This window comes from Oryctolagus cuniculus, chromosome 4, assembly GCF_051225735.1.
Source record: "Oryctolagus cuniculus isolate XC-2025 breed Fujian yellow rabbit chromosome 4, ASM5122573v1, whole genome shotgun sequence".
Classification (NCBI taxonomy): Eukaryota; Metazoa; Chordata; class Mammalia; order Lagomorpha; family Leporidae; genus Oryctolagus; species Oryctolagus cuniculus.
Genome location: NC_142870.1, coordinates 85896933 through 85912093, shown reverse-complemented (window position 1 = coordinate 85912093; position 15161 = coordinate 85896933). Strand labels below are relative to the sequence as shown.

Genomic DNA, 15161 nt, shown 5'->3' with positions numbered 1-15161 from the left:
TACTTGGGAGACCAGATGAAGCTCCAGTCTCCCAGCTTTGGCCGCCCATTGGGGCCATCTGGGGAGTGAACCAGAGGACGGAAGATGTCTCTCTTTCCCTGTCTCTCCCTCTTTCTCTAACTCTGACTTTCAACTAAATAAATAAACCTTTAAAAAAAGAGGCAATAGCTATATTAGTATCATACAAAATATGCTTTTAACAATCAGATGGTCAACCAAATGCTGCTACAGGGATAAACTCAGCTCCCCATCCAGGGGACAGCGGCTTGAGATATCGCCCCATGTCAACAGGAAGTAGCTCTAAAGACAGATCATTGTCCCTCTACCCCTCCTGGACTTTTGGGACTAATGTAATCCCATGCAACTCCTGCTTTATAAAAAACAAAAGGGGGGAATGTTAGTAACATGGCACAGTCTTATTTATGGCGAGATCTACACCCTGACGCCATCCCAGGCTCTAGCCCCCACTGCCATTGCTGAAAGCCAAGTGGCCACATGGCCCAACCACCCATGTCAAGCTCCACCCCCATCCTAATGGGATTCACTGCCCCTGCGTCCCTACCCGCCCTCCCGCAAAGTTTTAAAAGGACCTGCTTCTGAACACCTCTCTCTCTCTCTCTCTCTCTCTCTCTCTCTCTCTCTTCCTCTCTGTCTCCTGACCTCTGTCTCTCTCTCTGTCTCTCTTACATTCTCCTTCTGCTTCTTTTTCTTCTTTGCCCCTTCCTCCGGTCTGTCAGGTTTCCCCCAATAAAATCTTTCCCTTAAAAAATATACTTTTAAGTATATTTAAGGAAAGACATACAATGAGAGGAAAAAGGAGGACATTTCTACACAAAAATGTTAATTAAACAGGAAGACATAACAATTGTAAATTTGTATGACCCTAAAAGCATAGTTTCAAATTTTAAGCAAAGTTGATAGAATTTTAATCTGTTCTTGTCATTGGAGACTTTAACACACCCCTCTCATGAAATGATGAAACAAACAGACAAACAAGTAGGAATATCAAAAGTTTAAATGAATCCATTGGTTAAATCAGATAACTGAAAAATACAGTGACATAGCAGGTCACCTGTAATGCCAGCATCCCATATAGATGCTTGTTCATGTCCCAGATGCTCCCAGATGCTCCACTTCCAATACAATGCCCTGATAATGCACCTGGGAAAGCAGCAAAAGATGGTCCAAGTGCATGGGTTCCTGCATCTATGTGGGAGACCTGGAAGCAGTTTCTGGCTCCTGGCTTTGGCCTGGTGCTTTCCTGGCCATAGGAGCCACTTGAGGTGTGAATCAGCAGATGAAAGGTTGATCTCTCTCTCTCTATCTTTGTGTGTGTGTGTGTCTTCCTCTCTCCCTCTCTAACTGTGGATTTCAAATAAATAAATGAATCTTTAAAAAAAAAAAAGAAAATTGCTGTCAACAATTACAGAGTTCAAGTTTTTTACAAGTACACACAAAATGATTTGTCTAAATATTCTCAAACACAAAATATGATGACATTCTAATTAAAGTAGATAGAAATTAAGAACAACTAGAGAGGCCGGCACTGTGGCATAGTGGGTAAAGCCATCGCATGCAGTGCCAACATCCCATATATACACCGGTTCAAGTCCTGGCTGGTCCACTTCCAATCCAGCTCTCTGTTATGGCCTGGGAAATCAGTGGAAGATGGCCCAAGTCCTTGGGCCCTAGCACCCACATGGAAACCCAGAAGAAGCTCCTGGCTCCTGGCTTCAGATTGGCACAGCTCTGGCCATTGTGGCCAATTGGGGAGTGAACCAAGGGATAGAAGAAGTCTCTCCCTCTGCTTCTCCTTCTCTCTGTGTGTAACTCTGACTTTCAAGTAAATAAATAAATCTTTAAAAAAAAACAAATATTTGTAAGTTAAAGAATATATTTCTAAATAACACATGTAAATTGAATGGGAAATTACAATGGACATTACCAAGTACTTTTAACTGAATAGAAATGAAAATTCAGGAGCCAAAATTTGTGGGATGTAGTTATGGTAATGCTTAGAGGAAAATTTATAGCTTCAGATGTATATTCTAGAATAAAAAAGGTTTAAAATCAATAAAGTGAGTTTCTAGTGCAAAAATTTACAGAAAGAAAATAAAATTAAACCCAACAAAAAGTCTAAGGATGAGAATTATAAAAGTGAGTGCAGAAATGAATAAAATAGAATGTTAAATAAAATGAACAAAGTCAAATCGGTACTCTGAAAAGATTGATAAAGTTGATGAACTCATAAATATATATAAGTATTTTACAGTTATTAAAGAAAATATTCAATAGAAAACTTCCCTGCAAATCAACTTTTAAGCCCAGATGGCTTGTGAATTCTTCAAATATTATTTAAGGTAGAAAGAACACCACAGCTTTTCACAAGCAGAGGAAGTAGAAATGCTCCCCACTTGTTTGTGATCTGGTAAGAAAAATGCAAGAAAGGAAGATTGCAGCCTAAGATGTCATGAACACAGATGGAATAATCCTAAAATATAGTGTTGAAACAAATCAATGATATATTAAGTGGGCAACACATCATTGCAAATAGTCTTAGATTGCAAGGATTGGAAAATAAATCAACGTATTTTGCCATCTTAATATTCAGGGGAAAATCAGAAGGTCATCTTAATAGTTAAAGAAAAGGAATGATAGAATTAAAACTAATACATGATTTTAGAAATCTCAGAAAACTGGGAATACATGGTGCATCCTTCAGCTCACATCATGGTTAATGATGAAATATTTACCATTTTCTCCCTGAAGTCACAGCAAAACAAGATCATCAATAATCACAATAAAAAGCATCGATACTATACTGGAAGTCTTCACCAGACAATGAGGGAACGAGGCAAAAGAAGGAAATATTGGGCAGCTGTTGGGTTCAGGAGGTAAGTCGTAGCTTGGGACCCCCATATTCTAAAGCAAAGTGCCTGATTTAAGTTCCAGCTCCTCTGTTGTGGGTTCAGCTTCCTGCTAATGTGCACCCTGGGAGGTAGCAAGTAATGGCTCAAGTACTTAAATCCATGCCACCCATGTAGGAGACATGGATGAAGTTCTGTGTTCTGGCTTTGACCTGGCCCAGCACTGGTTGTTGCAGGCATTTGGGTAATGAGCCTGTGGATGGAGGATCTCTCTTTGTCTCTGCCTTTCAAACAAAGTGAAAATAAATAAAAGAATGAATTTTGGTGGAAAGTACTTTAATTACTTAAATGGAGTAGCAAACATGTGAGTACATAAAAGATCAGAGTCAACAAAGAGGTTTCCAGGAGAACTGGGAGGTTTACTGCCCCGGGAAGGCTCTGGCTGCCCCCTGAGATGGCTGATTGGTGAGAGCTGACTTCCTTTAAAGTACAGGTGAAATCATAGCCCTGATACAAAACCTACCAAGGGCAGCTGGCGCCACGGCTCACTAGACTAATCCTCTGCTTGTGGCGCCGGCCCTCCGGGTTCTAATCCAAGGTGGGGTGCTGGATTCTGTCCCGGTTGCTCCTCTTCCAGTCCAGCTCTCTGCTGTGGCCTGGGAAGGCAGTGGAGGATGGCCCAAGTGCTTGGGCCCTGCACCCATATGGGAGACCAGGAGGAAGCACCTGGCTCCTGCTTCAGCCATTTGGGGGGTGAACCAACAGAAAAAGGAAGACATTTCTCTCTGGCTTTCTCTTTCACTGTCTAACTCTGCCTGTCAAAAAAAACAAACAAACAAAAAAAAACAAAACAAAACAAAAAACAAAAAAACACTACCAAGGGAAGAAAATTCTGAGAGACATGGATTATGGTAGAGAAAACTTCATTATCAAAGTGTTAACAGATACCACCCCACCCCCCACCTAGAATGAAAGAGTCATAGATGACAGAGAAAAGGAAGGGAAGGAAACAAACGTAAATGTCAGAGAAATTCAGAAATGTGTGGTTCTTTGAGCAACAATGAATAGCAGCAATGTTTTCGCTTCTTTGATAAATGGGCCTCCTAAACCTTGGTAAAATTCTCTTATAGATTATTTCTCAGGTTTTTTTTTTTTAAATATCATTTCTCAGAGGCATGTGGTCTGGGAATTTGATTTGAGAATCTGATTAAGAAACCATTGTTTTATCCTGCATTCTGTACATCAAATACTCTCAATCAGGTTGTCAATATTTATGTGACTAAAGTTTGCCATAGCAGGTATTTCCATCTTGACCAGTTAATTTCACATATAACTTGATTTTTCTAAATGCTTCTTATTCTGAGGCAGGCAGAGATACCCAGATTTCTCCCAAACATTTCTACATCCCAGTAAAATCCACCAAGAAATGCAGAGTAGATGGGGGAGCTAGGAGCCATATTTGTTCCATACAGGAAAATAAATGTAGAAAATAAAAATAATCCAGAAGTGTTGTGAATGTAAACACAAAAGAAATAGGATCAGGGTGTCAGACTCAAACCAGTTATGCAGGGTCCCTTGTGACAATGTGAGTTTGCAATCTGTTCCTTAAGTGACCTCAGTATTTGACTTTTCTCAGTTTCCATAGCTGTACTAAGAGGAATTTTAACAGAAAACTGTGACGATTAAATGAGAAGTGTAAGGTTGAGCAAAAAGGAAGCTCAGTCAGTGTTAGCAGGTGATTTGTAACAGGAGAAAGGAGGTGCCTTTTTCAGTTTTGAGTTGCATTACACTGAGGCAAAGTTGGTAATGGAAGCAAGCTGTGTTCCAGGAGACCAGAAACCCAGATCTGCCATCTATTTGCTGAGTTGAATAGCACAGAGGATATGCTCACCTTCATGGAATTTAATTTGTTTTCTCTCCACATAGTTCCTTTGCTTTTTTATTTCAAACTAAAATTCTCTATTCCACATGCCAAGAGAGAGACCATGGCCCTCATGTGTGTTTGTTTTCCTAGGCCCAGAATACCAAGGAAGAGGCCTGGAAAAGGAACTTTTTGACACAGGTTACTACTAAATTCACAACCTAGATCCAGGTTCTTGATCTATGTGTCAGATGGCACCAGACCATCTGTTATTTTAGACCTCACTCATTGCCTTCCAGAGATACCCACTTTTGTTCCTTGCTTATCACTTACCAGCTATCACTTAAATTTACTGAAGTTTAGACTTCTCATATGAAAAATATGGCTTGTTGCAATGAACAGTAGTTTAGGCAGCAGGTAAAAGTATCAGGAAACCAAGTTCAAATCAAACCTCCACTGTTTAACCAGACACATGACTTTGGGCAATCCCCTTCCTCTAATGCTCCATTTCTTCCTCCATAAGTCAGTGTGATAACTATCTGCTAGGGTCTTTGTGAGAAACTAAGAAGAGAATGCATATAAAACATTTAGCACAGTTCCTGAAATACTTTAAGCACTCAAGTTGTGTTGAGTTGATACTATCTTGGGTAATATGTGATTCAACAGCATTTCCACGGATTAAAAGTGGCTAATCCCATTGGATTCACTGTAAAATGATTTGACCACAGGCAATATGCAGAACTAAGTGTTACTTGCCAACACCACAGTTGTATTTCTCAAAGTGATTGATCCAATGGCTTAAGTGGAGCTTTTGCTTTTCCAAAAGAGCACATGTTGTCAAAAGGGAAGTCGAATAGAGGCCAAAAGGAAAACTGCTCAGCCTTGTAGTATGTGAACCTGCAGAGAAGGCGTTAGGATAAGCACCAAATTGATTCAAAGATCAGGTAGCTGTGGTAGCTCAGAACGTGAGCACACACAAATGCACACAACCAGCATGCTCATTCGTCACTCCTCCGGAAGGGAAACGCTGTAATATAAAACTGTTGATTGTGTACTGTGATCTTGGAAATGTGTCTTATCTGAGCCTCGATTTCCTCACTTAACAATGGATGGCCGAGTGGAACATGCCTGGAGTGCCAGCTGCTAAAAGGAACTTTTTAAATTATTTTCCCTTATTTTCTTTTTAGGGAGCACTTACACATTCCATCAGAGATGGAAGGTGAATTGTTCAAATTCCCCAGGAAAGAAGATGGAGAGTGGCCACCTCCTCTAAACATGGCTTCTTCCCCAAGTTCTCCTTGGGTGGGATCTTCTCCGTCTCATGGAACCATCCTCTGTGTTCTCTTCCAAATTTTATTCCTGAATTTTCATTGCATCTGGAGTGCTCCCATGCCTGCAAGATGGTCTTGTGAGCAAATTGGTTTTCCATGTCTGTAAATTGTTGATTCTTACACTTACTGTGAGTTCAGCCACCTAGGCTGTCTATTGAGTATCTGACATGTTCAGACATAGGAATGTGCAATTCAAATCCTTTGGAATGGATACTTTCAGTTACAGTTCATAACACTGTTACTTACTCCAAACAGGATTCATACAACACAGTTACAAATGCATTTATTCCACCAAGGTATAGCAAAAATAACTCCCATTCTTTGCAACAATTGCCTGCTATAATGGTAAGCTCAGTTCTTTCTTTTTATTATTATTATTTTGTTCATTTATTTGAGAGGTAGAGTTACGCAGAGAGGGAGAGAGAAAGAGAGAAACATATTCTGTCTGCTGAATAACTCCCCAAATGGCTGCAATGGCCAGAGTTGGGCCCATCTGAAACCAGGAGCCAGGAGCTTCTTTTGGGTCTCCCACATAGGTCAGGGCCCAAGCAGCACTTGAGCCATCTTCCACTGCTTTCCCAGGCCAAAGCAGAGAGTTGGATCAAAAGTGACGCTGCTGGGACACAAACCAGCATCCATATGGGAGGTTTAGCCTACTATGCCATAGTGCTGGCCCCAGTTTTTGTTTTTTCAACTGTGATGTGTTAGACTATTCATGGGCAAGAATGTTCCAAAAGCCTTTGAACAGGATAGCTTTTTCTGTGTAGGCCTCAAACATTTAGTCTCTTGAATCATGGCCCAGGAGATCATATCTGTGTCCTTTTAAAAGGCTAGAATTCACTGTGTTTTATCTGCCTTTTTTTTAAAGCAACAATCATAGCACCAAGCATCTCCTCATTATTAACAGTCAATCCTTTGTTGTCTCTGTCTGGACATGCCAAATGTTGTTCTTTTACATGCAGTTGGGGGGACATTCTTAATCCTCTACTCTCTTATCTCTACCTCCCTCAATGTGTCAAGGTTCTTGTCTTTAATACTAGGATAATGTGGTCCCTAGTTAATGAATCATTTATTATGGTCTTTATGCCTCAACCCCTCTAATACCAGTTTGGTTTGACCACAAGCAGTGATTTGCATAAGTTATCACTAATTGCCAAGCATTGTTAATCATAATTCTACACTTTATGCTCCACATCCATGCCATGGACTACCCCCTTGTGCAGGAATTAGATATTTTAAATCACTTTCTCATCTGTCTATGACTGACAATGAGAACTAACCTTTCTCAAACACTTAATTGTCATTTATTTCTCACCCCAGCCCCATGAAATAAACATTATTTATTAAAATAAATATTATTATTAATATGTATTAATTATTATTTGAAGATAAAAGAAACCGAGTCTTGGATATGTTCATAATAATCATTGAGTAGGTCAAATTCCTTCTGTAAGAAGCTGATATTTGGACACAGCAGTTAAAGCTACTTCCTGCAGTACCAGCATCCCAGATGGGCACCAGTTTGAGTCTCGGCTGCTCCACTTCTGATCCAGCTCTCTGCTAATGGGCCTGGAAAAGCATCAAGTCCTTGGGCCCCTGCACCTACATGGGAGACCTAGACGAATTTTCTGGCTCCTGGCCTCAGACTGGAACAGCCCTTGCCATTGTGGTAATTTGGGAACTGAACCAACCTCTCTCTCTCTCCCTCTCTTTCTCTCTCTTTGACTCTGCCTCTCTCCCTCTTCCTCTCTGTAACTCTGACTTAAAAAAAGAGTACTCCTTTTTTTTTTTTTTGAAAAAAGAAGCAGGTGTTTTTAGGGAGCAGGTGTTTAGTCAGAGAGCAGGTAGTTAGTCAAGTGGTTAAGAAACCTGTTTCCCACACTGGACTACTTGTGTTTAATTCCCTTCTCAAATAAACAAGTTATTTTAAAAAAATTGAAAAAGAGAGGTAGGCACTGTGGCACACAGAATAAGCCCACACCTCCCTTATCGGAGTGCGTGGTGGAATGTCAGTTCAGGTTCCAACTAACCTGCTTCCAATCCTGTTTCCTGTCTGTGCATCTTAGAAGGCAGTAGACAAAAGCTCAAGAGTTTGGGAACCTGCCACCCATCACCCATGTAGGGGACACAGACTGAGTTCCTGCCTTGGCCCAGCCCTGGCTGTTTTAAGCATTTGGGGAGTCAATCGGCAGATGGAAATCTCTCCCTTCTCAATCTCTCTCTCTCTGTGTCTCTGCCCACCCTCCCCACATTGTTTTCCCTTTCAAGTAGATGAAAACATTTGGAAATAAATACTAAAATTAATAGACAGCAAGAAATTTCCTTCACTCCCTAACAATGGAAATCAAAACATAACACTGAAGAGATAAACATACTCATAGTTCATGCTCAGCTACAGCTGTTCCCATAATGTGTACTGCTGCTACGACAAAAGTGTCATACGTGATCTTCCTGCAAGCACAAGTGTGACTACAGGCCTTGTTTGGCGCTGCATCAAAAGGTTGAGAGATGATTCCTGGACTGTTTAGCAGGAAAAATGTCCGGAGCCAGAATTTTCTATAAATTAAGGGACACCATGGAATGTTCTGTGAAAGGTCATTTGTGGAATAAGAGCATTGCTAATCAGGAGGGATTTTTCAGAAAACATTTGGTTCACATTCCTCTTTAGGAAAAATTAGCTGTACATCATTCTTTGCACAGAAGCATCTACTCTCTGCTTAACACAGGCTTTTCATGACCCCACAGGTTGACATTTTCTTGCCTGTCAGAGTGGATGCATTTGGTATTGCTACCCAACACACTGAGTGGCTTAAAGCAACACACATTCCTCATCTTGCTGTTTCCATGGTTGGGAGTCCGGTAGGCTGTGATCCCAGCTCAGCAACTCACAGCTGAAACCCAAGTGTCTTGTGAGCTGTTCCTTCTGGAGTCTGGGGACCCCTCTCAGGCCCACATGTTGTCAGCAGGATTCAGTTCCTTACAGTTGTAAAACTGAGGCCCCCATTCTCTTGCTGGTTGTTGGCTGGAAGCTTCTCGCAGTTTTTAGAGACCATTCAGAGTTCCTTGCCACACGGCACCTTTCGTCTTCTAAAGTGCTACAGAGAACTTCCTCAAGCTCTAAAATTTTACAGCTTCACGAAAGGATCAATCTCTTTCAAGAACTTGTCTGGGGCCAGCTCTGTGATACTGTGGGTTAAGCCACCAGCTGCAATGCTGCATATGGGCACTGGTTCAAGTCCCAGCTGTTCCACTTCCAATCCACTCCCTGCTGGTGGCCTGGGAAAGCAGTGAAGTATGACCCAAGTGCTTGGAGACTCATATGGGAGATCAAGATGAAACTCCTGACTTTGGCCTTGCCGAGACTTGGTCCAGCCCTGGCAGTTGTGATCATTTTGGGAGTGAACTGGCAGATGAAAAAAAAAAATCTGCCTATCTCTTTCTGCTATTTTACCTTTCAAGTAAATAAATATTTACAGAAAGAAAGAAAGAAAGAAAGAAAGAAAGAAAGAAAGAAAGAAAGAAAGAAAGAAAGAAAGAAAGAAAGAAAGAAAGAAAGAAAGAAAGAAAGAAAGGAAGGAAGGAAGGAAGGAAGGAAGGAAGGAAGGAAGGAGCTCATTGGCTTAGGTCAGGTCCACCAAGTTTCCCTTTTGATGGACTCAGCTGAAAACATGTTGACTACTCTGCTAAAGTCCTTGTTGCCATGACATAACGTAATCGTAGGAGTTGTAGTTACCTTGTTTATAGACTCTGCCTACACCCAACTGGAGGGGACTATACACGGGCAAGGTCCTTGGTGGGGTTCTGTATTAGGTACCCCTCACATTAGGTAGTTAGACAGTCCTTCTACAAGGAGAACAAACCAAGCTGGAGCCTACAAGGTTCTGTTTTTCCTTCACATCAGTTACTCAGCTATTGGAAGACATAGCCACCACTAGTGTTCTTTTGGAAATTGTCCCAGTTTATTTTAAACAATCTGATTTGTGATATACAGATATCCTTCCAAATACATTCTACTTCTTGAACTTTCCCTGCAAGTTTAAGTCTTAGAATTAAATAGAACTCCCTAGGAATTTTCTAAGACATACAGACTATGCACAGCTATTGTTATTTTGTCCATTCTTCAGAATAGAAGACAGACTTCTATTAAAGCATCCGAGGACTCATTCTTTTTTTTTTTTTTTTCAGATGTATTTATTTTTTTGAGAGCCACTATGGCTGGAGCTGAGCTGGTCCAAAGCCAGGAGCCAGGAGTTTCCTCCGGGTCTCCCACGTGAACACAGGGGCCCAAGTGCTTGGGCCATCTTCTACTGCTTTCCCAGGCCATAGCAGACAGCTGGATTGGAAGAGGTGCAGCCAAGACTAGAACCAGCACTGCAAGCAGAAGATTAACCTACTGTGTCATAGCACTAGCCCCCAAGACTAACTCTTTATAGCTACATCACACTGACAATCACAGCTCAGCTGTAATCAAATCAAGTACTTCAATTGTTTTTTTCATGCGCAGCCACCGAGCCCATGTCCCCTTGTGTTTTGACAGTTTGAAACAAAAACTCAGTGGTGAGGTCTGTCTCACTGCAACTTGCCAATTTCTCCCCTACAAGCTAGTCTAGAGAAAATTTTGAATCTTGATTCTGTCACCCATATAATGTTATCTCTCCCTCCCAGCAAGTATTAGTTGAAGATTGATAAGCTTGCCCTCATGCAAGCTGTTCATATAAAGATCGACTGGAGAGTTTTAATTTAAATTTCAAGTTTCACTTTTCAATTTATTCCTTTGAGTGTGTGTGTGTTTTTTTTTTGTGGGGGTGGGTGTAATTCTTTCAAAGAGAGTAATAAGTATATGACATTGTGTAAAATAACCTAAATGCTCAAAATTCCTGATTTCTCTTACTGACTCTTCATATATTATTGATTTTAATCATGGGCCTCAAGCGATCATCATTCCTGAAGTTTAAATGAAGCCAGGAGAAATACACTCAGCATCAGTTTCGCCCATTACACTTTGTGCATGTTCCTGAACTTTTCAATTGACATTAAGAACAAAGCAGATGAACCTAGTAGTTTTCATAGCATTTCCCACTCTTCATCTGTGACCCTCACAGAAATCTGTGACTCCGAGTAAGCGGTTTGTGCTTGGCAACCAGCAAAGTCCAGAAAGCTCTTCTGGTTAGCAGCAGAACTTCCACTGAAGCCCAACTCTGCTGGAATGACATGCTGTCCACCAAGCACCTAGCTGAGCACCCAGCACAGTGAGCACTAGGAGGTAAGCCCAACCCTGGGGCTGAGGACGTCACTTGAGTCCAGTTCTCCAAGCTAATGCAGTGCTTTATAGAGGTGCCAACCCTGGGCAAGATAACACTGACTTGAGTAATTCACAGTCCTTTCCCACCAGCTTAGGTTCTTTCTGGATGTTCGATTGAAGTTATTTTTTATTTGTCCCAACAGTGTCTCACTTACACCTTATCCTCTAGCCCAGTCACTACAGATTGTTCACTTGAAGTGATGAATGCAAGCGAAGTCAGGTTGGGCTGTGGGGAAGCTTCAGGAACGGAAGAGTAAGTGGGAGAGGCCTGGCAGTCCTGGAGGCTGGACTCAGCCCTGTACAAATTTCACCCCACTGATGCTTCTTAAAAAAAAAAGGTTTTTTTTCCAAAATTTATTGTTAGGCTACTTCACATAAAAATCCAGATTTCTTATTTCTCTAAAAACTCTAAAGATCTTTTTTATTGTTATAATTGGGTGAAATTCTTTATTTATTTAAGAAACAGAGCTCTCATCTATTGGCTTACGGCCAAAATGCCCAAGGTAGCTAAAGTTGAATCCAAGCCAGGACAGGAATGCAATCCAGGTCTCTCATGTGGGTGGCAGGAACACAGGCTCTGAGCTTTACAGATACAATACCTCATTAGACAAGAATATATATCCACGTAAGTTTTTCATGAACACTCACCTATGTATTGGAAAACATGAGAACTGGCACAGATGTGGACAGCAGTGAATGCAAGAGAGTAAATAGGCTTTCATTCTCTGAGTCTCTTCAGTCCGAAGATGTTAAAGCACTGCACCGTCACTGAGGTTAGTAGGGTGCATTAAAGCAGGCCACAAATGTGAACCATGTTTGTAATTTTAAATTCCCATGCAGTTATTTTAAAGAAGTAAAAAGTAACACTGAATCTTCATCAAAGCTTTTATTCAACCCAAGACAAATAGAAAATACTGTCATCTCAATGTGTAACCAACATGAACACTATTAATTTTTCCATGTTTTAAATTAAGGTATTTTACCCAGATAGCAAATCTTGATTTGGATACAGCTACTTCTCAAAACTACATGTGACCTGTGGCTGCTTTATTGGACGGGTCAGGTATAAATAAAAATCACTTCCTTTCCTATAGATTAATTAAGTGAGAGCAGGTGGAGAGTGCATATGAATTTCCCGCAGCTCTCACAAGGAGCTGGGGAGGCCAGGCAGGAAATTGATACCCTGCTGATACAGGAGACACATCCTCTGGGTTCTTCCCCTCTCCTACCATGGGACCCTCCCTCTGGTCTTCCATGTTTGTCTCCTTCTCTCTTCGCCTAACCAGACAGTGTTGTCCTGTGGACAGCAGCTAAGGAGTGGGCTGGATTCCCAGCTTGTCCCTGGCAGGCTAATAACCTTGGGCTAGTTACTTAACCACCCTGGTCTCAAATTCCTTTTCTATGAAATAGGATTAGTTTCTCCATCACTGAGTCGTGAGGATTAAATAAAATCATAAATGTAAACTTGCTGGCACCAATCAGACATTGCAGACTTTTCAAATTTTTAATGATTACTTTTCAACATGTGTACGCACTTGGTAGAAGGGGTGATGGGAAGAAAGAATTGGAGATGAATTACTTTTTTAATATATGGTAAAATTCCAGGCTGTCCTCTCCTCCTTCCTCTTCAATACCTGGTGCTTACAATCTGTCGGGTGTTAGTAAAAAGCAGCCAGAGCACAGGTTATGCAGTCATCCCAGGATCGTGGGCATCAGCAAAGAGTCTGTTGTCCCCAGAGCTTGCCCCATCAACGGCAAGACCACTGATAAGAGGGAGATGCTTCAGTGTGCATCATGCGTGCCGGCGTCCACCTCCTGCCTCTGCACACTGTCTGAGGAAGCTTCGCATGCAACCCACTATGTATGACAATGGCACGAACTCTACCACTCAAGGACACCATTTTCTCAGCCCCCACAGGGACCCCCACCGTGAAATTGTGCCCTGTGGCTCTCAAGGAGCCTAACCAGACTTAAATTTTCCAGGTCCTACAGCCAGCACCATCCATGCTAGTCTGTCTTCCACAATGTAGCTGAAAACAGTGGCCTCTGCCCGCACCCTAGACGCGCTGAGAAGACTAATGAAAAGAGGGCAAGACTCACCAGTTCATTCTCCTCTCCTTGGTTGAGCAAAGCCCGATGGTCTTCCCTATGACTCTCCTCCATCTAACGAAGAGCCGAAGATCCGGGAGGCTCCCTCCTGGCTATTTGGAGGAATGTCAAAACCACCTGGGCTTCTGTGAGCCCAGATACTATTTGTCATTGCTTTTCTCAGGTGCTTTTAAAATCTGTTTGGCACACACCTTACCTAATAGACTAACAAAGGAAAAAGAGGAAATCCTTCCCCAAGCTGCAGGATTGGGCTGTTAATCCACCTGCCTGTTGCTATTTTTCTTTTATTCTTCCTGGTATTTATTTACTGAGCTAGATGTGAGTGCTGCCCTACTTAAGGAATGATGGAGGAGGGAGAGTTGTTGAACCTGAAAGGTAAATATTGTCATAGGCTGTACATAAGTGTCACAGCCGAAGAGTGGGTATGGACACTTTGCTAATAATCTTGGATGAAAGGTGGATAAAGTCCTGTGATCTTTGGGAAATTGTTGAGCATGTTCAGGGTGGCAATGAAAATTGAAGGGGAAGAGGTAGGCTCAAAAAATGCAGGAATCATTTGGAATCAGAAAAATTTGAATTCTAATCCCTGCACTATGGATGACTTTGGAAACACCACTTAAAATCTGAATTTTGGATTTTTAGTATGTAAAATGTCAACAGTAATTACAGGGTTGATTTGAGAGTTTAAGATGGTATTTGAAAAAGGCCAACTTTAGCACCCACCACACTCAATAATGTGTAAGTAATCATCATCATCATAATCATAACACTAATCAAGAAGAGAGTCTTTTAAAAAGCAAACTGCAACAGTGATTTGATTACTTTCATTTTTCCTCTAAAGGTGATAAAATTTTTTCAAAAAATTGAAGTGGTTGGAGGAAGGAGGAGCTAGAAAGGTTAAATATTAAAGACAAAATGCAAATTCCTACACCTGTATAATCACCAGCAAATTTGATGTTTCAGCAAAACATAGACTGTGATCCATTCAGGGGTTAATTTGTTTGTGACTGAAAACAAAACAAAACAAAAAATGTGTCCATTAATTCCATGCTTTACATTGAATGAAATACTTGCCGCTTTGACAACAGAGGAGAATGCTCCACGTGTGAAAATGACTAGTGAATGACCCTGGACTCTTCTCTCACCAAGGGAGGTCAAAGTGCTCTCTGGCCCAGGCAGAAGTCACAGCTTGTCATGTCAGAGTTGAAGAAAGGAATTCTGGATTTTGGCAAAGCCTAATTTCAGAAACGAGTGGCAGTCACTATCTCTCAGCTCTTTTCCTTCCTGCTAACATAGCACCAAATTTGAGTAGCAAAAATACCAAGGATAAGCTACGATTTGTATCAAACTGGATCCATTATCCAGTTTTAAACAATGACACAGAAGGGAATGATATCTGGGGACAGATGGCTTCCTGGGAAGAATTTGTTTTCCTAACCTATCCTTTATTCCTCCATCTGAAAGCAGCGTGTGAGGATGCAATGCTTGGGGCATGGCAGCCATCTTTAGATCATGAGGAGGATGAGGGATGCCATGATAATGAAGACAGAAAAAGGATAGCAAACCTTACCACTGATCCACTGCCCAAGCCTAGAAATACCTAGCTGCAAGTACCATGCTGCATTCATAATTAAGTGGTCTTTTTCAAAGTCACATTGTTTAGGTTTCCTGTTACTTAAAAGCCAAAAGTA

The 15161-nt window shown here is 41.4% G+C and overlaps 1 protein-coding gene across 6 annotated transcripts in view; it reads right to left on the bottom strand.

Moving 5' to 3' along the window:
* ATP13A5 (ATPase 13A5) overlaps positions 1-13739 on the bottom strand; it is a 129948-nt gene extending 116209 nt beyond the window's left edge. For 3 of the 6 annotated variants that reach the window (XM_070072359.2, XM_070072361.2, XM_070072360.2), the window contains exon 1: positions 13462-13738. In XM_070072359.2, coding sequence (XP_069928460.2) covers positions 13462-13524 — 63 coding nt within the window. In that variant the 5' untranslated portion in view covers positions 13525-13738. Of the gene's footprint in view, positions 1-5926; positions 6058-13461 lie in introns of those variants that run through there. The other 3 variants (XM_089330843.1, XM_051818912.3, XM_070072356.2) reach the window with 3 other exon arrangements.
* Between the last annotated feature and the right edge of the window lie 1422 nt (positions 13740-15161).